The sequence below is a fragment of the Podarcis raffonei genome, chromosome 7, assembly GCF_027172205.1.
Source record: "Podarcis raffonei isolate rPodRaf1 chromosome 7, rPodRaf1.pri, whole genome shotgun sequence".
NCBI lineage: Eukaryota > Metazoa > Chordata > Lepidosauria > Squamata > Lacertidae > Podarcis > Podarcis raffonei.
The window spans coordinates 38,161,129-38,184,173 of NC_070608.1; the positions used below are offsets into that span (position 1 = coordinate 38,161,129).

Sequence of the window (23,045 nt, forward strand, 5' to 3'; positions counted from 1 at the left end):
TCGGACAGTGTGCTGGTACAGTACAGTGAATCCAGGCCGCTGGTCCTTGCCTGCGGCGTCTCACCTTTTGGCATCGGCGCTGTCCTTAGTCACCGTTTTCCAGACGGAAGAGAAGTACCGCTCACCTACTTTTCCAGGACACTATCTCCGACGGAACAGAATTACAGCCAGCTCGACAAGGAGGCACTGGCACTTGTGGCTGGAGTGAAGAGGTTCCATGAATACCTCTATGGCAGGACTTTTGACCTCATCACTGACCACAAGCCGCTCCTGGGCCTCCTCGCCAGTGATCGTCCAACTCCACCGGTCCTCTCGCCGCGCATGCTGTGATGGACTGTTTTCCTGGCTGCCTACCACTACCGGCTCGTCCATCGCCCGGGGAAATCGCTGGGCCATGCCAACGCCCTCAGTCGTTGTGCTCTTCCAGCGTTTGTGGAAGACCCGACTCCTGCTTCATCGCTCCTCCTGATTGAGGATCTTTCAGTAGCGGCTGTATCGGCTGCCACTGTGGCCTCCGCATCTGCCCAGGATCGCACCATCAGCCGTGTGCTCAACTGGGTGTGGAGGGGGTGGCCATAAGGGGCTTTTGCATCGGAGTTCCAGCCCTTCACAACCAGACAACATGAACTCTCGGCTCATCGCGGCTATCTGCTGTGGGGAGACCGTGTCGTGATTCCCCAAAGACTCCGTCAACACGTCCTGCAGGCTCTGCACGTTGGCCACCCGGGAATTGTCAAAATGAAGGCGTTGGCTCGGTGTTACGTCTGGTGGCCTAACATGGACAATGCCATCACTGCCTGGGTGTCTGCCTGTCAAGCGTGCCAAGAATCGAGGCCTGCACCACCGGCAGCTAAGGGACACACCTGGGAGACGCCAAAGACACCCTGGTCGAGGGTGCACATCGATCTGGCCAGCCCCTTTCACGACCGGACCTTTATGGTAGTGGTGGACGCCTATTCCAAATGGCTGGAGGTGGCCCTGATGCCCTCCACCACTACCGAGGCCATCATCCAGGTGCTGTGAGGCCTGTTTGCGACGCATGGGTGTCCTGATGTCCTTGTCTCCGACAATGGACCGCAGTTCACATCAGGCACTTTTGAGCGGTATCTTTTGGGACTGGGCACCATTTCATCCATCCAGCAACGGGCAAGCGGAGAGAATGGTGCGCTCGGCAAAAGAGGCACTGGTGCGCCTGGACCGGGGAGACTGGCACGAGCGGGTCGCCAAATACTTGTTCGTGCAACACATCACCCCTCATGCGGTCCTGCTGAACTGCTTATGGGCCACCGCCTCAGGTCACCGCTCGACCGGCTGCACCTGGACTTTGCCATTGCCAAACCCCCAGGCTGTGCCAACGCGCCACGGTCATTTGTTCCAGGAAACCAGGTCTTTGCCCGGAACTATGTGGGGGACATTCCTTGGGTGCCAGCCACAGTAGTGGGAGTCACTGGACCTCGCTCGTACCAGGTGGCACTCGAAGATGGACGCTTGTGGCGCCGGCACATAGACCAGTTTAGGCGCAGGGTTGGGGACTTGGACACTACCGTGGTGCCCCCAACTGCGCTCGTGGCTCCAGAAGAGACACTTACAGATGGCGAGGCTCCACCTACACCTCCCTCGCAAACTGCCAGCGTGGAGCCGAACCAAGCCGCTTCAGAGGGTCTGCCAGACTTACCACAGGCTCAGACCACTCCACTTGCGGAGGCTCCACCCACAGCAGCAGATCCAGGGGATTTGGTTTCAACGCCACCTAGGGTCGCACCACAGCCTCAGCAAGAATTGTGTGGCCCCCCGGAATTGGCTACCAGTCCCCGGCAGTCTGGCAGAGTTTCCAAGCGCCCAACTTATTTAAAGGACTATGTTGTTGGACATGTATCACTGTTGGTCTAAGTATGGGAAATGTAACCGATATGCTTTTGTGCCTAATTGAACCATTACGTGTAGTGCTGTATATAAGGAAACCATTACGATTGTAACTAACGCCTTATCTCGGTGGGGAGGGGTGTTATGTACTGAAGTTCTCATCCTGGATCAGCAGGGGGATACTGTAGATAGTTATGCAAATGAAGGATCGAAAAGTGACGTTCAGTGATTGGATAGTTTTGTATGCAAATGAAGGATCAAAAAGTGACATTCAGTGATTGGATAGTTTTAGAAAATGGCAACAGTTACATTGTTCTGGAGCTCTATATAAGCAGGCTGACTGAGCTCACCAGCTTAGTTCTGTTCCAGCTTACAAAATAAAGAGCTGCTTTGGAGAAATCGCTGTGTCGTCTGCTATGTCAACCCACAACTTAGCAATTTCTCTCTGGAAAGCCTGTGGTTTTTATCTGCCTTTTAGTAGGTTTTAAGTGATTTTAATGAGTTTTAATAGGTTTTAACTCTTCTTCAAGTGATTCATGAAGTGACTAGGGAAGATTGTTCCAGTTCTATTTGCCTTTTACATCCCATGGAAATTTGTTTTTAATGTGTTTGTGACTGAATCGCAGACAAAGTACTGCATGACACAGCATTTTTGCAGATAAGGAAGGTGAGATGCTTTATTAATGCTCAGAAATCTTGAAAAGCTGGTGATAAAGGATTGTAAGGGGGGGAGTGAATAATAATAATCATTAGAAGATTGCAAAAGAGAAAGTTAGAATAAACTAATTATGTCAAACAAATTAAACAAGGCAAGCTATCACATTATTTCTCCCCTGTTGACAAATCACACTTAATACAGGAAAATACTACTTTTCTGTTACAAGGAATACCTCTCCTCTCGAAAAGAGAGTAAAACAGACCATCATATGTGTATGCAAACATTGCTCTGACAATTGACAAATGCATGCTGAACTTCTTTCGCCTCCACCTGACAATACTGAACATGTACCGAATACCAGAGACCCTTTGATGTCAAAGCATGTCAACCTGGAACTTTTTTGCTCCTGATCAAGCAATGCATACTGCAGGGGCAACTCCTGAAGAAGCTTTTTGACAAGCTGCCTGCAGTAAAATCAGCATGGCAGGATTTAATTTCAGTGATCAAACAGATGGTATTGGAGATCTCAGAAAATGCCGGGAGCACAAGTGACTGGTCAAGTTTATTGGAGTAGACTTTATTTCTGAGGATGATTACTTGAGATTTGGTATTCAAACCCAGTAGTGTTAACGAAATCCTCATTTGCTATAGAATTAAAGAGTCAAGTGCCAATGAAAGAGCTTTCACTTATGCACTAGGATTCAATATTGCAACAGAACATGTTGTTCAGGTTGTGTATTACACAACATACATATTGTACCTGACTGGAAGGGAGAGACTACCATGAAAGGGAGAGAACACACTTGTCACAATTCCTTCCTTTACTCTGTGACTCAATATGTTATTGTGCCATAGGAATGCTATTGCAGGTGTGACTCCCTATTTCATGTTTGATTACAAATGGCCACAACCTCCAAGCAGCCGGTGCCCTAAGCCTTCCCTCATTTTCACAATGCTTCATCTCTTAATACAAATGGCACCACCCATCACAGTGTCTTCAAGCCACTACAGAAACGGACGTGCCTCATTACACCTGGAAATTAGCTTATGAAAAAGTGCACCTGACAGGACTTCTGGTGCTTCTACAGAGTGGTGACTGAAGCCAAGGCAATTTAGACTTACCAGGAATGTAAGTAAAAAAAAAAAAAAGTCCATAGATTGATAGAAATGTAGAGTTGGAAGGGGCTCCAAGAATAATCTAGTCAATGCCCTGCAATGCAGGAATCTCAACCAAGCAGTCTCTTCTTACCTTAGCAAATGTGCTATTAGTTGTGTTAATTCTCAGTTCCTGTAAGGTGAAATTTGGTTTTTCATAGCTGCGCAAAGAGAGGAGCTTGAGCTCTTATGGTTTTTGAATTTTGAATTTTTGAGTTTTTGAGCAGAAATTTATGTAATAATGCAGAGTCTTCTTCAGTAAAAGAATAAAAGCTTTACTGAGTTAAAATAAACTTATTTGCAAATAACAGCATAATGAACAGAAGATTAAACTAGCTTCAGAGCATACACAGAGTTTCCATTGAGCACAGGCTTGGCAGAGCACAGGATCCACCACACACACTGAGACACACACACTGAGACACACACACACACACACACACACACACACACAGACACTGAGTCTGCCTGCAAGCAGATACAATATTTATACAGAGAATGAGTCATCCTCAAGATAGGTCACAGTGATTCAGCATGCTAAATGATTCTGCAGCGTTTCAGCATTTTACAACATTTCTAGACTCCTTATCTTCTTCCTTTACGGCTTCTGCTCTCAAATACCTTTGTCACATGACACATCCTCCCCCCTTTGCCAATTTTATCATACTATTTAGTTGTAAGATGTAGTGAAAATAGAGGGGAATTAGAAATATGCAATTCAGCTACAGTGGTACCTCTGGATGCAAACGGGATCCGTTCCGGAGCCCCGTTCGCATCCTGAGCAGAACGCAACCAGCGTCTCCACAGTCTGTGATTTGCCGCTTCTGCGTGTGCGTGTGACGTCTTTTTGAGCGTCTGCGCATGCGCATGCGCGAGCAGCGAAACCCGGAAGTAACCCGTTCCATTACGTCCAGTTCACCGCGGAACACAACCTGAAAACGCTCAACTTGAAGGGACTTTAACACAAGTTATGACTGTATGTGACGATACAGGTTTTCAGGTGATTTAGTAATTTGTAGATAAATATACGGTGAATGAGTATTATGGCATGGTCCCCCATTACCCATGTGGAAAGAAGTTCTAGAGGCAGTGATATTAGGTAGGGTTTGGTTTCCAGAGGTAGAATCCAACAGCATTGGCTTTCACCTGGCAATCCCACATCACATCTCCAGAAAGAGGCACTTTGTAGTGTATCCCAAAATGATTCCAAACTTCAGCTCCCCATTCTCCCCACCCTCCTTGTTGACTGTTGTGTTCGCGCTGCAGAAGTTCAGTCAAGCGGTTAGGTTCAATGTAGGAAACAACTGTGTAGCAGAGAGAGCTCTTACTTCGGGGGCAAAAAGACACACACTATATCACGGGTGTCAGACACAAGGCCCGCGGGCAAATCCGGCCCGCCAGACCTTGTCATGTGGCCCGTGTAGCCGCCGCTGGCCACCAGCCTTCACCTTTTATTCTCGCTTGTGTTTTTTTTTTACACAATAAAGTTTACATGGTGCGGCTCCCTACTCGCCTCCCCCCGTCGCTCTTAAGGACGTGGCTGCTGCTTCAAATGTCCCTGTGTCTCTCAACTTGCGCCTTCGTCGTTGGGGGCTGAAGCGAGGCGGGCAGCTTGCTTCTCTCTCCCGCTCACTGCTCAAAAAGAGCAAGCGGAAGGTCAGGTCTCTCCGCGCCGCGGAGGGGGAGTATTTCTCCTCGGAGAAACTTTTTTATTCCAGCCTTAGATCTTCTCCAGGGATGCTGGATCCCGGCGTGCAAACTCGCCCTGCGGGAGGCGTCCTCTTCTCCTCCGCGCTGGATTTCACCAGCCTCTTCCTCTTCATTTCACCTTCCTCTTCATTTCCCTTCCCTTCCTCTTCATTTCGCCTCCCTCTCCATCTTTGCACGGCCAGCCTTTCCAGGATCGACGATGCCCGTGTTCTTTGGGAATATGGGGTGGCTGGTGTGTGTGTGTGGGGTGAGTGGGAGAGAGAGAGAGGCGCGCGCGCGCGCACTCCAAACACCCTTAAAATAAATGTAAAGTGGGGGCGGCGATGATGATGGCCGTGATGGGAGGGGGCTGTGTTCCCTGGCACCCCCTCCACTCCCTGCACCCCACCGCCACCTTCCTCCTCCTCCTCCTCTTGCAATTTCGCGGCAAGCCAAGCGAGGAAGGCGATCTGGTGCCCGGCTCTCTATCTCAGCTCCACAAGTTGGACTCCGCGCCCGCGCAGCGGCGCTGGGCGGTTCTCCCCGTCCGGCACATGTCAGTCCTGCTGGCACATTCCTGGGAGGAGATCGGACTGCGGCTCCTTGCAGCCCTTCCATCACTCGGTCACACAATTGGGCGGCTCGCTCTCCGCCCTGCCAGCAGCTCCGTCTTAATCTCTCCCTCCCGTCTCGGGGAAGGAAAGGAAAAAGCCAGAGATCCAGTTGCAGGCAGCGTGCTCGCGCTCTTTCGCCTTTTGCACTATGCAATGGCACCCCGAGATGGGGGGGGGGCAGGGGAATTAGCCAAGGAAAATGAGAGTGCACAAGGCATGTTGATGCTTTCCTGTCAGAGCGCTCTCTCTCTCTCTCTCTCTCTCTCTCTCCCACACACACATTTTATTTACAGCCCCATGCCGTGTATGTTTACTCAGAAGCCAGCCTCACTTTCTTCGACACATAGGATTGCAGCAATCGTCTCATTAGGGCTCATTATTTGTAACAACTTTGTTTCCTAGTTCTGCTGGATCTCTCAGCGGCCTTTGATACAATCGACCATAACATCCTTCTGGACGGTCTACATTATTACAAAAAACAGTAATAATTGAATGCAGTGACAATAATTTATGATAATAAAGAGTGGACACATAGTCCTACAGATACAACCGGCCCTTTGAGGGTGACCAAACTGCTGATGCGGCCCCCGATGAATTTGAGTTTGATACCTCTGCACTATATATATACATTCTTTGCAGTTGTTACAAGAAGTCTTCACTCTCTGAAGACAAGAGAGCGTTTCAGCTTATAAAGTACAGTGGTACCTCAGGTTAAGAACTTAATTTGTTCTGGAGGTCCGTTCTTAACCTGAAACTGTTCTTAACTTTAGCTAATGGGGCCTCCTGCTGTCGCTGTGCCGCCGTGGTGCTATTTCTGTTCTCATCCTGAAGCAAAGTTCTTAACCCGAGGTACTATTTCTGGGTTAGCAGAGTGTAACCTGAAGCGTCTGTAACCTGAAGTGTCTGTAACCCGAAGTACCACTTTTACTTGCTGAGGCAAACTCCACACAGCAAGTGCAAATTCCAGTGGCTAACAAAGTCCTGCTGTGGCACCCTGCTTGTGGTTAACGCTTAGCTGGAATGAACCTGCTTGTGGTTAACGCTTAGCTGGACTTCCGGGTTAGCGCCATCGCCTAATGGCGGATTCCCTCCGAGCTCCGGAGGGAATCGGCTTAGTAGGGGTCGGGTCCTGCCGCGGCGGCGACGCGGGGACCCTCAGAAACCACAGGCGCTGAAGCCTGTGGACCTGGTGACTCAGCGGGCACCATTTGCGCCCCCCGACCCGCGAAGGAGCCTTTTTAAAGGCTCCAGAACGGGGGACGGAGAGCGGTGCGGTGCTGAGAGTCAACTGCTTCCCCTACTGAGTGAAGCCGCATGCCATGGACGGAGAGCGCTGACTTCTTTCTCTGAACATTTGGACTAAAAGTAACAACCCGTGAGTAATACGGAAATTGGACTTAAAAAGGGAAATTTTTCTTGGGAATTAGGCACGACCGGGTAAGGTGCAAAGAGGAAGTCCGCCTACCCGCCTTGTAAACATCTTAAAGCAAGGATTTTATAACTAAGGTTGAGAGAACACCTTTCTCTTTTGTGGATAAAAGCAATTAATTCCACGTTTTGGCAATATAAGTGATTGTGCTGGAGGATAAGAGCTAATATTGAGAGCGGAATTGTCACCCCTCCCCCAGGACCCGGGAGCGATCGGTGAGAGAGCCTGCTGAAGAGAGATAGAAGACTTTGACAGCTGTCAAACTAGCTGTCAAAGTTGGGAAAAAAGGAGAACTTTGTTTCTGTTGTCTTTGCTGGTTATATTTGTTACAATTTGGTAATAAATTGTTAAAAATAAAGAAGAAAAGGCTAATTTGACTTTTGGGTTGGAACTGGAAGATACTAAGAAACCAGAACCCCTCTAGAGGGGGTTCAGGACATTACAAGAATGGCTGTAAGTGGAAAAACACTGGCTGAACTGGAGAGGACTTTTTTTCTCTTGGGAAAGTTACAAGAACAAAGTGATGTTTTGGCTACAAATGTTACAATATTGAATGGAACAGTAAATAAAACTACTGAGCCGGGAAGGGACTTGACTCAAGTCTTTGCAGCTGAACAAAAAGGTTTTGTAGCTGAACTAAAAATCTCTGCAGCTGAACAAGTAAAGAAATCTGAAAAATTTGAGAATGTGAGGAAAGAGATACATGATGATTTGAAGGAAAAGGAAGGAGGAGCTATAATGCCACAGAAGATCAAGGAGAGCCAGAGGCCGGTTAAGATGGATACAAAGGAAAATAAGATCAGGATGATGAAAATTTGGTTTGAATTGAAGAATGGAGAATGGAGAGATCTCCTTATGTGGAGATCTGAAGACCTATGGATTACAAACCTGGCTAAAGTGGAAACTGGAGCTTTTGGGACATTTGGACTTAAGAGAAGCAAGAAACAAGATTTTGGCTCCACTTTTAAATATGGAGGCCTGGCTGGAAGAAACATGGACCTTATTGGGACAGAGGTTCTTCGAGATTTGGTGTTCAATATAAAGGACTATCAAAAAAACCGGCAGAGAGGAATTGAGAGAGAATTAAGAGCCTCGGACGTGAGGTCGCCAGGCTGACAGCAGATAGACTGATGGACATTTGCTGGGGTTCGAAACCGGGAAAGGGGGGGTGGGGCTTTGGGAATCCAAAGGGTGTATAATTATACTCTGTTTCTTTTAATTTTGTTTTGCTACTAATATAAAAATGGGGAATTCGTGGAAGGGAATTGGGGTCGACCTTAGAAAAAGATTTTTAAGAATAAGTATTGATGTATAAAGACTGAGGTTTATAAGTTAAAATTGGTTAACTAAAATGAATTAAAGAAAATAAGGTAAAGTTTGGGGACAAGAACTTGCTGAGCTAAAAATTGGAACTGGAATACAAGAAGGGGAGGTGTGGGGAAGTCAAGGAAATTGGTTATTGATAGTAAGGAATGTAAATTTTATGTGTTTTTAATTGTTTTTTTCCTTTCTTTATTTTTTGAAAATTTCAATAAATATTTATTAAAAAAAATAATGAAATATTCAACGCAGCAATAGAGAAATTAAAATAATAATTTATTTGTCAGACAAATAAATGAGAGACACAGTGGTATATGGTTACCAAAGCTCTGCCCTTCCAGCCCTGATGGCCAGCACTTATATTCCCTCAGCCCAGCCCCCTTGCTCCTCCTTTGGCTGCCTCTGTCCAATCAGCCTGGTTGAAATTCCTATTGGCTGTTTGCTAGAACCAATCATAAAAGATACACCCATTTCCTATTACCTTTTATGGGAGACAAAGAGATATATTTCCTTCTATCTATAAATGGCAAATAAATAGTCATATATCTTACATTTGCCCCAACAAGGCACCTTAATTACCAGCTCACCTCTTGCCCTCCTTGCCCTATTGCCCTCCAAAACAGATGGCTAATGGTTTTAAATTTTTATTTTAAACAGAGGTCAGAGATCTTGGGTTCACATTCTCACGCATCATCAATGAAAGATCTCCTTCTTTGGAGGTCTTTAAGCAGAGGCCTGACAACCATATGTCAGGAGTGCTCTGATGGTGTTTCCTGCTTGGCAGGGGGCTGGGCTCGATGGCCCCTGTGGTCTCTTCCAACTATATGATTCTATGATTCTATGAAATAAGAATCTAACATAAGAATCTAACATTTCTTACTTTCTAAATCCTTTGCATAATTACATTTAAGCCAATATATTTCATACATTAACATATATAGCTTTTTAGAAGGAAACTTAGTAAGAACACTTTCCAAAGCAACCCCCCCTTTTCCTGGCCAACTGCTTTTTCTAAAAGCAACTTCTTCAATTTACCCTTTAACCTTTGGCTCAAGTCTCTAATGGAAGACACATGGTATTATTATTTGTTAAACAATGAGTGCTTTTGCAGCTTGATTGTATTCTGTAATTTGTATGGTCAGTGTGACCTTTTGCTCCTAGCCTGTAATTTCCTTTTACAACCCTGAGGCACTCGTCTCCTGCAATAAATCAGGGGGCCCTTATCCAGGAAGATAAACATATGCCAAACCCAGCTGGTCTTCTGCCTGGCATGAGAGATACAAACATTTGCAAATATATTTTTTTAAGCTCATTTTAAAATACAGATCTTGATCTGATGCCTCACTGCAAGTGCCAGAGCTCTCAATCTAGAAGACCTTAACACTTCAGCTGTGAAATGAAACCAGCCTGCTTTGCAAACAAATAAATGATGATCATACATTACTAATTTTGTACACCCCCACGATGAATGTTGGAAAAACAATATGTCTACTTGGCTAGTTACTGTGGGAAAAACTAAGAAAATATTAAATAGCATGTGATTTCATGTAACTATGAATGCTCTGGGGTGACAGTTCAAACTGATGTACTGCATTTTCTGTTTTCCAGGTAAACAGTGGGGGGAAAGCATCAAAACTGAGGAAAAACTCACTTGATTCATTTGTTTCATTGGCATACGCTTCGTGCTTCAGATCAGGAAACCATGAGCTGGATTAGTTTTACTTATTTGGAAGAATACCTGAGCTTTGCGGTTCACCCTCTGTGGTTATTCCTGCTTCCAATTTTGATTTATTCATATTGGTTATATTTTTATTTTGTTGGCTGTGTTATCTCATTTTGCTTCAATGCTTACAAGAAGATGAATAACCTCCAAGGAAATGATTTTTATAGCAAATTTTGGGACAAGCCAAGGCATGCTTTGGCTCGATTTGTAGAGCTAATTGGAAAGATATGGCATGGTGAGTACATGTTCCTTTCATACCAATAATTCCAATTTATGAGCCAATATAATTTCATAGGACTGAGCATCAGAATTTCAGGTTTGAAGCACTGGAACAATAGTTGCCATAAGGATCGAAACACAGGCATGGGTATTTATATATGTAATAAACAATGATAAAGGAAAAAACCTTTTTATGAGGTATGAAATCAAGAAGGGTCAGTTGGTGGCTGCATAAACACCATACATTTAATCACATTTAAAGCATGCCTCCTCTCCAAAAGAAACCTGGAGAATGTTGTTTATACCTCACAGAGACACAATTAGCAAACCCTTTGAAAATAGTTTCATGGATTGTGGAAAGGGAGAGGGATTGGCTTTAAGTGTGCAGTGGGTACACAGCCAATGTGATTAATATAACATTGTATAGTGGGACTTTGTGGGTGCGATTTTCCTGAGCATGATAAACCACAAGGTAGCTCTGAAACATAAACGTTGGAATTTGCCAGCACAGGATGTGGTGATGGCTACTCTTTAGAGGGACACTGCGGGAAACAGGATGGTGGACTATAGAGGCCTTTGGCCTGATCAGCAGGACTCTTCCTATATTCTGAATGCTTCCTAGAGGACTTTTATTTCTTTAGGAGTTGATGTACAAATCCAGAATACACTACTAAAACCAAGTCTGGGCCATAAGCATGAGACCCTGTAATTACTTGTGACATGATTAGGGTGCATCTGTCATGGAAGCAGCTTGGTAAGTGATTCAGAAAATGGTCTGAAGATGCCTGAAGTTGGAGCTCTTAGGGAGAGGGGATAAATGTACTCCAGCCCTTGGATAGCTCTTTCCCAAAGCAATCCTGTGCAGAAGGGTAATACTGCCCTTAAAATAAAATTTAAAAATCTCCAAAACATTTACTATAATAATGCATAAAGCTAAAAGTAGATTAAAACAGAAAATAGCTCAATCAAAGACTGCGTCTGGAAGAAAGCATGGAAGGAACATTCCATGAGAGGAGAAATTCCCCTTCCCGCCATTAATTCTGGGAGGACCACAGAGAAAGTCCTGTTACATGTGAATGACAGCCTAGTATCTAGAAAGCTGAAGGATATAGCAGAGCTTTTTACCTAAATTTCAGTTTTTTGAACCACATTGATTTTCTCCAGTAATTTTTTTTCATATTTTATTTACCTTTCAACAAAGTAATATTATATGTTTCATTTTATTTTCAGGTTATGAAATTTATGGCATGGAACATCTCCCTAAAGGACCAGGGATTGTTATTTTTCATCACTCAATTGTTCTTGTCGGCTATACCTTATTTGTGGCAAATGTTTTTACAAAGACAGGGAGACTGTGCCATTCAGTAATTGATCATGCCCTGTATGGGATCCCAGGTAATTTATTTATATTTAAATTATGTATTCTTACATTGAACATGTGTTAAATATGACATAAAACAATGCTCTAATATATAAAACAGTGTATCAGGCAAGCAGGAAAAAACCACAAATAAATAAAATAGCAGCAGCAGGTGAAAAAGTAAGTTAGTGGAGGGGAAGGTTATTTCTCACCAAGCCCCTGAAATTAAACAGATTGAACGAAGGATGAATAATTATTTCTAATTTCTTTCTTCAGGGCATTTTTTAACAGAAAACACACCAGAAGGAAGACTCAGGGCACAGTATTATGAAGAAAATGTCATATTTATTAAGTATAACGGTCTAAAGGATCTTTAAATCAAATTAAACTAGCCAAATCAAACTACAGTTAGGCATGAGAAAACAGATCACTCCCCTTTCCTGGCCATGTTTACAGGCAACATTGCCTCAGAGTAAAGGACTGGAAGGAATATGTCCCCCTTGTTCCTAGAATCTTGGGCACGTGACTTGACGAGCACAAACTGATGTGAATGTCAAGCCAAATGACCCAATGCAATGCCGAGCATGGCTCTGTCAATATTATATTGGCCTCTAAACTTCATACTGCAAAGGTCTACATCAGGCATAGGCAAGCTCAGCCCTCCAGATGTTTAAGGGCTACAACTCCCATCATCCCTAGCTAACAGGACCAGTGGTCAGGGATGATGGGAATTGTAGTCTCAAAACTTCTGGAGGGCCGAGTTTGCCTATGCTTGGTCTACATCATCCAAATGAATTTACAATGGGGGTTGAATAACTTCAGTTGCAACACATTCCCAGTACATTTCAGTAGCAGCACATTCCCAGTACAAAATCATTCCTTGGGGCTGGTATCACCACCCACCACAATTCTACATTATTATTCCATATTATCTTCGTCAGTACTTTAAGGAGTTGCTTTGATGTTATGAGGAAATGCAATCTATAATTTTGTGAGGTTTTTGAATAAATCTTATCAGGTTATACAGTGGTACCTCGGGTTACATACGCTTCAGGTTACATACGCTTCAGGTTACAGATTCTGCTAACCCGGAAGTAGTACCTCGGGTTAAGAACTTTGCTTCAGGATGAGAACAGAAATCATGCAGCGGCGGCACAGGGGCAGCAGGAGGCCCCATTAGCTAAAGTGGTGCTTCAGATTAAGAACAGTTTCAGGTTAAGAACAGACCTCCAGAACGAATTAAGTTCTTAACCTGAGGTACCACTGTACCTTGGTTCGCCAAGCTCCAACTGACGCCCCGCAACGCACCCATCACAATGCCCGTGGCACGGCCAAGACCTCCCGCCCGCCCGCCGGCCTCTCTGTCCACGGCTGCACCGGGTTTACCTCAGCTGCGAGTGGCAAGGCTTCGAATTGGCTGCAGGAACTTCCAGCAGCCAATCCAAAGCCGTAACAGCATTGCCGCCCGCCCAGAAGCCATGCCAGAACCATGGAAGCCAGCCCCCATGCGGAGAGGCATTCGTAGTGTGCGGGGACTGACCAAGCAGGTGGCAGGGTCTGTGGGCCGGATTTATGAGCCTGGGAGCCGCATCTGGGCACCGGGCCTTAGTTTGCCAATCCCTGCAGTAAGGCATGTCTTTTAGCCCTTGATCACAGATTGCAGGTGAACTTTTTAAATTTTTAAAAATAAATCTTTATTAATATCCCACACATACATTTATACATAGATAACAATCATACAAAGCAAAAGCAATACAAGTAAAGAAAAGGGTAAAAAAAAGGAAAAAAGAAAGAAATGAAAAATACAATATATTACAATTAAATAACAAATTAAAATGTAAAACTACCAATCATTCTCATTCTATTGCTTATATTGTCTATATTTTCTTGCCCAGATTTATATTATGTTATTATGTTATTAGAAGCCTAGCTCTTTGTTGGTGGTATATTGCTTCAACTCCATTTCTAAATTTTACTCCTAGTCCCTTTATTTCTGCCTGTTTTTTCATAAAATACCAGGAAACATTGTCAAAGGCCTTCTCCGCATCAAGTAATAACAAGGCTGCCTTTTTATCACTTTTAGTTTCTAGATATTCCAAAATATCGACAATGTTTCTGGTATTTCCCAAAATTTGTCTTCCTGGGAGAAACCGTCTGGTGTGGATGAATGATTTTTCTGATGGCTTCTTTAAGCCTGCGTGTTAATATATTGGCAAAGAGTTTGTAATCACAGTTTAATAGTGATATTGGCCTAAACTGTGATTGCAGGTGAACATTAACTGACCTCAAAACGTCTACAAGAATGCCATTTTTTACTCCAGTAATCTCAAGGCTACCATAAAGAAATTTCACAATTGTCTACATTCTTCCTCAGGGATGAAAAAATGGGAGGAATCTGGATAATGTGTCATTGGTTTCTCCACTACGTCTACAGGTTTTGATATAATAATTGCTGCTGCCTTTAATGCCAGAATAGAACAAGGTGTAAAAAAACCTGGGTCCCCAACTTGATGATCCCCTCAATCAATCACTAATAAAGATGGATATGTCTTACTGTGAAGACCAATGCAAAGAATGAAATCCTGTTTGGGAGCCTGTTCACTAGTAAACCACCTGCGAAAAAGTTCACTGTATTCATACACCACTTGGGATGGGGTGGGAGCTACAGCTAAGGAAAAGAGCAGAAGCCCACATACATGTCCACGGCTTTCATAGCAACCCCAACCCATTAAAAAATGGTCAATCAAGCTCTCCCACGCACAGCTTTTATGCCCCCATGTGACACTGCAAGCAAACACATGTGGCATCCTTGCTACACAGTGTTCATGGTCCTCCACTGCCCCCCCATAATCAAACAGCACCCACCCCAGGAAACATAGGTCAAATTTAAAAAATAAAGCAAAAGAAGTGAGGTAAGAGCCGAAACAGGCCCAGTAGCACAGAGAGCTTTGTTGGGGGGGCATTCCACTGGGTAAATTAATGGAGCATCTAACCCCCTGTCTGGGTGAAAAGATGGGCTGCTGCTGGTGGAGGCAGGTTTCCACCAGCAGGTTCCTCTCTGTTCTCTCTCTCTCTCTCTCTCTCTCTCTCTCTCTCTCTCTCTGTCTATGTGTGAATGTCCACTGTATCCAAAACCCATGCAGCCTATAGGGATTGAAGACTTGTATTATCCAGCAAGGCACTATGGGTTGTATTTTTATCATGATGCAAACTAGAATATCAATCTGTTGTACTACAGACTTAACTTGAGGAACACTTGCCCAAAATGTGCTCACCTCAGCACGCAATCTCACTCTGTGTGCTTTCCAAAAAAAAAAGCTATTGCCAGAACATGTGAACAAAAGGGGAACTAGTATAAAGTCCCCCTTCCATGAAATCCTAGCTGATCCATAATAGAGCGATATCTTTGGAATAATGACACTTGTATAGTATCCACACTATTTCCTCAATAAGAGTTATGTAAAATGCATTTTTCTCTTTGGGGCTTACTTTTTTAGGGCTGAAGACGTTTTATGATGTTGTCTTATTGAGAGATTTCACAAATGCTGAATGTGTGGAAATTCTGAAGAAAGGCCATTTACTGGGCATTGCACCTGGTGGAGCTAGAGAAGCAAGCTTTAGTACTGACTACAGCTTAATGTGGGGTAACCGCACAGGTTTCGCTCGGATAGCTTTGGAGGCAAAAGTGGTGAGTGATCTTTGGGCAATTTGCATTGTCCTCACAATTATCCTGGATATGACGTACTGTGTTGACATCCTTCATCTAGCATCCTAAGTAGTTGAGGACGGCAAATATCCTGTTTGGGGGTCAAATGATATCTGGAGTTCCAAGCATTTCCCACCCCTGCTTTTCAAAAAAGCTACTGAAATCAATAATGTATAATAAGAAAAATGGCCTTTGCCCCCTTTTTTACTCTTCAGTTCCTGAAAATCTGGGCAGCAACTTGTGAAGTTTCTTCATCTGAGATATTTGAATAGATATTTTGAAGCTTATTGCATAATTTATGACTTGCTTCTCCTAATAATCCCAGATGTGAAGCATTCTTCTTTGTCCTTAACAAAAATAAAGGTGGGGTGGTCAGGGCGAAGTAATTATCCAGTTCTCGCCTTTCTTTCATTTTTGTTTCATCTTTCATTCTTCTAGCCCATCATCCCAATATTTACACAAAACAGTTGTGAAACATACAGGAGCTTGGGAAAGACAAGTGAGTTAAATATCTTACGTTTCTTGGTTGAGTAAGAGATCCAGTTTCAGGCAATATACGTTTTAATAATAGACTATGCTTTTATAAAAAACCAATTATCTGTTTCCTACTTACTAGCAGAGTTTATTCCATGGACACTTATCTGTGCTGCCTGCCTCAGTATTGAGTAAATATGCCTTTGTTTAGTTTTCTATTAGATTTAAAGCAAAGCTATAATCTATAAGAGGGGTAGGAAGCCCAACATAGACAGGAACAGATCAGGAAACAAACCATATTTTGCAGTCTGTTGTACAACTTATGATCCCAATTGCCAAGAGATGAGAAGAGCTGATTGAATATGTTGCATATCTTTCCCCAAGTACTCATATTATTTAACTCTTCCTCCTTGGGATGGATTGATTGCAATTGCTTAACAGAATGCTAACTAAGGTCCAATTTGATATGCGGTCACTTTCTTTTACAGGGCTGACAAAATGGCTGTATGAGAAAACTCGACGTGTACTCCTTCCCACTTATGGAGGACTTCCAGTGAAACTGAGGACATATGTTGGAGAACCCATCCCATATGATCCAAATATAACTGCCACAGAGCTGGCTGAAAAAGTAAGTGAACTCTATACTTGGAAATACAAAAACATAAGAATTTTTTCCTAATGTTTTTCTCCTCTTACAGTTCTAAATTGTATTCTGCACACTGACTTCCTCAATCTATACAGCCAGAGCTAGGCTTCATTATATATACTTTTGTGCATTATGTTCATCACTCAGCATTCCCTTTCCTTAACTTATTGATTCTTAAACTTGTTGAGGCCAAGTTTCAATATGTGTGCAACCATGCATTGCACCAAACCCAGAAATGACCCCAAAATGTCGCATTTTTGGAGTGGGTGTGGAAGGGGGAGTGTGGCAATCGTACAGAGCCCCCGGTCGTTTCACGGACTATTGACCTGTACACCACTGCTTTATTCTTCCGCTGCCACCAACCAGGTATCTTCTGGTGAAATACTGAGTCTCAGTCAGGTTGTAAAGTCAACAACGAAGATTAAAGTTTAATGAACAACAAACAAGTTTTAAATATATTCAGAACTGTTTCTCAAATGCGCAACCTTAACTAGATGTGGCACCATCTTACACTGTCACACTCTTCTCTCTCAGTTCTATCCGTGTCTTTCACTCCGTCCAACCACTGTGTTCTACTTTTTCTGCCTCTGTCTGACCCTCACTCCTTTATCTCCCCGTGGTAAACCCCTGGCCTGAGCCTCAAAACCGGGTAGGCTCCGCCTCTGAGCTTTCTCATTAGTCCGTCTACATTAGCCATTTCCATCCCTCCTGTACAAACATAATCACAAGGAATGGGCAAATGCCACAGGGAGTTTGCAGGCTCTTTTAGTGGTGTTTCGATTATACAGTGGTACCTCTACCTATGTGCCCCTCTTATTATGTATCCTTCGGGATACAAACATGGCAAACCCGGAAGGATATTTCCTGGTTTTTGCCCCGTGTGCATGCGCAGTAGCGCTCTATCGCACCGTGCGCATGCACAGAAGCGCTCTATCACGTGTGCGCAGAACAGGCACCTCCGGTTGTGGAAACCCAACCAGAGCTCCGGAACGGATCCCATCTGCAAACGGAGGTACCACCGTACATGATTTCACTTAAATGTGTGGTTCCTCAGAATGTAACCCCCATGTAAATGGGGAGTAGCCTGCACTATATCTCTCCTTTTTAAATGTTTGTTAATCTGCTCTAAGAAGTCATCATCCAAGTCTTCAGTCTGTCTTGGTGGCCTATAGCAGACACCCACAGTAAGGGTTACTGTAGTTCTGTCTCCTACAATTTTTACCCATATACTCTCAATCTGCTTTCCATCCTACAGATCATGGATTTTTGCACAAGTTTACACATCCATTCAATATAAGCCCTTCCTGTTTAGTTCATTCCTTTTGAATAGGTTATACCCCTAAATTCCTACATTCCAGTCATGAGACTCATCACACAAGGCTTCATTAATGCCTACCAGGTCATATTTGCCATCCTGTAGTAAAAACTCCAATTCATCTTGCTTGTTTCCCATACTCTGTGCATTTGTGTAGAGACAATTGAAGCCATGAATCATTCCTTCCTGGTGCTTCCTTCTTGTAGTTTCTTGCCCTTTAGTGGGTTTCTGGAGCTCTACCTCCTGTGCATCTATATAGTTATGGCTTGTGCACCATCAACCTCTTAAATGAGATGTTGTTTTACAGAAGACATTTCAAACACAGATGCCATTTCTAGGGTACTCTAGGGTATTGTATTGTGTGACAATATCTTAGGTGTTCCTGCAGGGGTGTCACACTTCCCCCCTTTCTCAAGGAAGTGGTTGCCTGTTTGAAGGAGCAGTAGTTTACTTTGGTGGGTGTGCAGGGGTTGATCCTTTGGTTATCCTGTGATCCCCTTCTTTATTTCACATTGTTAAGATGCATTACATTGTCATTGGACAGTGGTGTGGTTTGTTTGCTCCTACCACATTGAGTCTGTACAGTAGAGAAAGTTGTGAGAGAAAGATTATCTTTACTGAGGCATTATTGTGTTAAGGGTGCCCTTGGAGGACCTGCCATGGTGGTATGCCTGGTAGGACTTGCATAGGTCCTCTTAGGCCTGGTACATGCATTTTGGCTGAACACTGCAGAGCAAGGTCTGGGTGAGCATTCTGGGTTTCATACTCAAGGTTCAATATGCAAGGAGACAGTAATTTCCTCCCTCTCCTTTGCTGGGGAGCCAGTTGCATATACTTTAGGATCTGGAGAGATGGTTTCCTACCACAATTAGCTAAAAATCCTTATCTGCCCTTACTTCTGATCCCAGAAAGAAATTACATATTGTGCTTCTTTAGCTGGAAAAAATGGGATATTTTTAATGCTACTGGGTCTGACTCCTTTAGGTTTCTCCTATTCCTTTAGCTATAACATAATGTATTCCTTTGTTTTTGTTTTTTCAACAGACGAAGACTGCATTTGAAAATCTTCGGGATAGACACCAAAAAATTCCAGGAAATATGTTAAGAGCTCTTTCAGAACGATTTGATAAGCATGACAAAGCTAACTAGTCCATATAAAACAGTTGTAGCATTTTAACTATGTGTCCACAATAGAAAACTAATAATTATGCAATTAAAGCTAAGGTAATGTACATACAATTGTGCTGGATTGTGTATGAATTGTTCAGAAGGGTGGCTAGTTCAGCACCTGCTTTGCATGCAGAAGGTCCTAGGTTTGAAAGACATACAAGTGCTGTCCTGACCTATCCTGCAAGACTCCCAGAGTGCCCCTTTTTGGGAATTACACTGGTAAAGCCAGAATCAAAGAGTATAATGGGAGGATGGGTGTTTAATTGAAACCCAAAATAATGTTACACCTGAAAGAGTAATGCCTATAAATCTGCTGTATTAAAACAGTGACATTTATTTTATGTTTGCAAAAGGCATGTTCTGCTTCTTATCTGTTCTTATTTCCAAACAGGACTTTATACTAGGTTATTAAATCCCATGGGTGAGTGAATCCAGCAATGGAGTCTGGATTTCTGTCACCCTCTAATTTCCCTGTGGCTGGGTGCAGTTCTCCTGTTTCTCCATGGGAGAGGCACTTCCCAAAAGAGGAATTTAATGTTTGAACTTTCGGTTTTGATTACTATTAATGTTTGTTTGGACCACATTGTTTACTACCTTTCTAGTGTCTGAAGTGACTGGGCCTGATGTCTTCCAGTCTTCATCCTCAAGCCCTTCCACCTCCACAAATAAGTCCCAACTGCTTTCTTTTTAGTAGTTAAAAAAAGGTAAAGGTAAAGGACCCCTAACAGTCCAGTCTCGAACGACTCTGGGGTTGCGGTGTTCATCTTACTTTACTGGCCGAGGGAGCTGACGTTTGTCCACAGACAGTTTTTCTGGGTCATGTGGCCAGCATAACTATAAGCTGCTTCTGGTGTAACCAGAGCAGCACACGGAAACACCATTTACCTTCCTGCCAGAGTGGTACCTATTTATCTACTTGCACTTTGACATACTATCGATCTGCTAGGTTGGCAGGAGCTGGGACCGAGCAACAGGAGCTCACCCCATCATGGGAATTTGAACCATGACCTTCTGATCGGCAAGCCCTAGGCTCAGTGGTTTAGACCACAGTGCCGCCCGTGTCCCTTTTAGTAGTTACAGAATTGCAGGGGGAGGCTGTATTGTTAAGTGAAAGACATCCTCTGTTACAACCATATATTTCATTCTCTATGTAACTGAGAAGAATTGTCAAATGCTCAAATGGTGGCTGCCACCACAGGAATTCAGTGGACAAGATCAGAAATGTAGATATAAAAGCTCAGATCAGAGTCAAATGGCACCTTAAACCTATGTTATGGTCGCCACAGTTATATGTTTGGCATATTTTTAAAAACCCTAAGATTGTAAAGCAAATGAAGCCAAGATGGGAGATCTAGCTGAAGATGGAATGAATGCTGTCTACAAATGACAAATTATTTTAAAACACAGAAGGAATCAAGTGGAAAAGCAGTCTGGAAGAGATGTGACTGCAGTTTCATTCTAGCAAAAGTAAAAACTGAAACTCTTTTACTTAGAGGGGGTAGTTTGTCCATACCTGTATCTTTATAAATGTGTGAACAACTTAGCATAGAGAATTTATTTGGCTCCTTTTGCAATTTGTGGTATTTTGAAGGTTGTAAAAAAGAAAAGAAGGTAATGATCCCTGGGCAGTTAAGTCCAGTCAAAGGCGACTATGGGGTTGTGGCTCTCATCTCGCTTTTCAGGCCGAGGGAGCTGGCATTTGTCCACAGAGCTTTCCAGGTCATGTGGCCAGCAAGATTAAACCAGTTTTGGCGCAATGGAACACCGTGACAGAAACCAGAGTGCATGGAAATGTCATTTACCTTCCCACCACAGTGGTATCTATTTATCTACTTGCGCTGGTATGCTTTCAAAGTGCTAGGTTGGCAGAAGCTGGGACAGAACATCTGGAGTTCACTCCGTTGCGCAGAATCGAACTGCTGTCCTTCCAATCAGCAAGCCCAAGTGGCTCAGTGGTTTAGACCACAGCGACACCCGCATCCCTACAATGGCAGGCATAGCAAAGCAGGTCATACAGGGAGCACAGTGGGACTTAAGTTTAGGCATGCATAGGACAGTAACACCCAGTGAACTTCATGGCTGAGTGGGGGTTTGAACCTTGGTCTCCCACTAGTGCTGGGAGATAACTGGTTTTCAATATCGCAATATATCACCAGCTAAACATGGCAATATATTGATATATCACGATATCTGAAATAAGGAAGGAACTACGCAGAGGGCTACTTCTTAAGGGTCTAAAACTGATAAATGATGATATCATCAATCACCTCAAGGTCACTTTCAGCAGTAGGCAAGCCAAAATGCATCCAAATGAGACTTTTGGTTTGGGGCGTGGCTATCAAATGGCGGTATTCAGGACAGTCCAAAGTTCCACGGGGGGGATGTATTGGAATACCTGATCTCAGTGATCATTGGCAGGAGGAGGAGTTATGCTAAGACCAGACCATATCATTACTGAGGAGGCAGGCTTAGTTGTTGTTTGAGGACTATCCCTGCCTCCAGGTCTGGTCCTGACCGGAAGGATACTGGAATCAGCAAGGGAAACCCACATGACCTGAAAGTGTTGCTGTGCAATGCCAGGTCAATGATGAATAAAACCACTGCCATCCACGACCTGATTGTGGATGGAGGATTTGACCTGGCATGTGTGACTGAGACCTGGTTGGATGAAGCAGATGGGTCTGTCCTTGCCACTGCTTGCCCACCAGGTTTCTCTTACACACAGCAACCCAGGTCATGTGGGCAGGGAGGGGGGGTTGCAGTGATTTTTAGGAAGTCATTAGTTTGCACCAGGCATCCTATTGGGAAGACCCAGTTTTCTGAGTGCATGTTCTGGAAGTTGGGCAATAGGGGCAGTACAGGATTCCTGTTGATGTATTGACCTCCCCACTGCACCAAGGATTCCCTGCCTGAGCTGCTTCAGGTCGTGGTGGATATGCTCCTGGAGACACTTAGTTTGGTTGTCCTGGGGGATTTTAACATCCATGCCGACACGACCTTAGAAAGGGCTGCTTGAGACTTTGTGGAAAGCATGGCCTCCATGGGGCTGTCCCTGAATAAGTTTGGCCCAACTCATAGCCGCGGACACGCCTTAGACTTGGTGTTTACCTCTACGGATGTTGGTGATCTGACACTAACTAAAAGCAAAACAAAAGAAGTGCCATGGTCAGATCACTTCCTGGTGCAACTGGACTTCTCAGCAACCCTTCCCCTCTGCAGGGAGGTGGGACCGATTTGGATGGTCCGTCACCGCTACTTAATGGATCCAATTGGCTTCCAGAGAGTGGCAGGGGATGTTTTATCCCAAGTTGATGGCCTTTCAGCTGATTCCCTGGTGGCCCGCTGGAATGCGGAGTTAACCAGGGCTGTTGACTGTCTGGCTCCGAAGCGTTCTCTCCGATTGCATGGAGCCCGGACAGCCCCGTGGTTTCCCCCGGAGCTGAGGGCAATGAAACAATAGTTGAGATGGCTAGAGCGCCGGTGGTGGATAACTCATTCTGAATCAGACCGGACATGGGCTAGAGCTCAACGTCGAGCTTACCAAGTGGCAATGGCAATGGCGAAGAGGGCCTTCTTTGCCGCCTCTATTGCATCTGCAGAAAACAGCAGCAGGAGACTTTTTCAGGTGGTTCACAATCTATCGGAACCACCTGCACCACTGGGGTCTGGTAGGGACCCCAAGGTCTCCTGCAATGATTGTGCTA

General features: G+C 44.2%; 1 protein-coding gene across 1 annotated transcript; it reads left to right on the forward strand.

Annotated features, from left to right (window-relative positions):
* Positions 1 to 3,499: 3,499 nt before the first annotated feature.
* On the forward strand, positions 3,500 to 19,389 carry LOC128417450 (transmembrane protein 68-like). The gene is made up of 7 exons (XM_053396131.1): positions 3,500 to 3,650; positions 10,337 to 10,686; positions 11,901 to 12,065; positions 15,528 to 15,718; positions 16,175 to 16,235; positions 16,699 to 16,838; positions 19,216 to 19,389. Exons 2-7 carry the CDS (start codon positions 10,431 to 10,433, stop codon positions 19,318 to 19,320), a joined length of 918 nt encoding a protein of 305 aa, XP_053252106.1. The 5' UTR covers positions 3,500 to 3,650; positions 10,337 to 10,430; the 3' UTR covers positions 19,321 to 19,389.
* Positions 19,390 to 23,045: the final 3,656 nt, after the last annotated feature.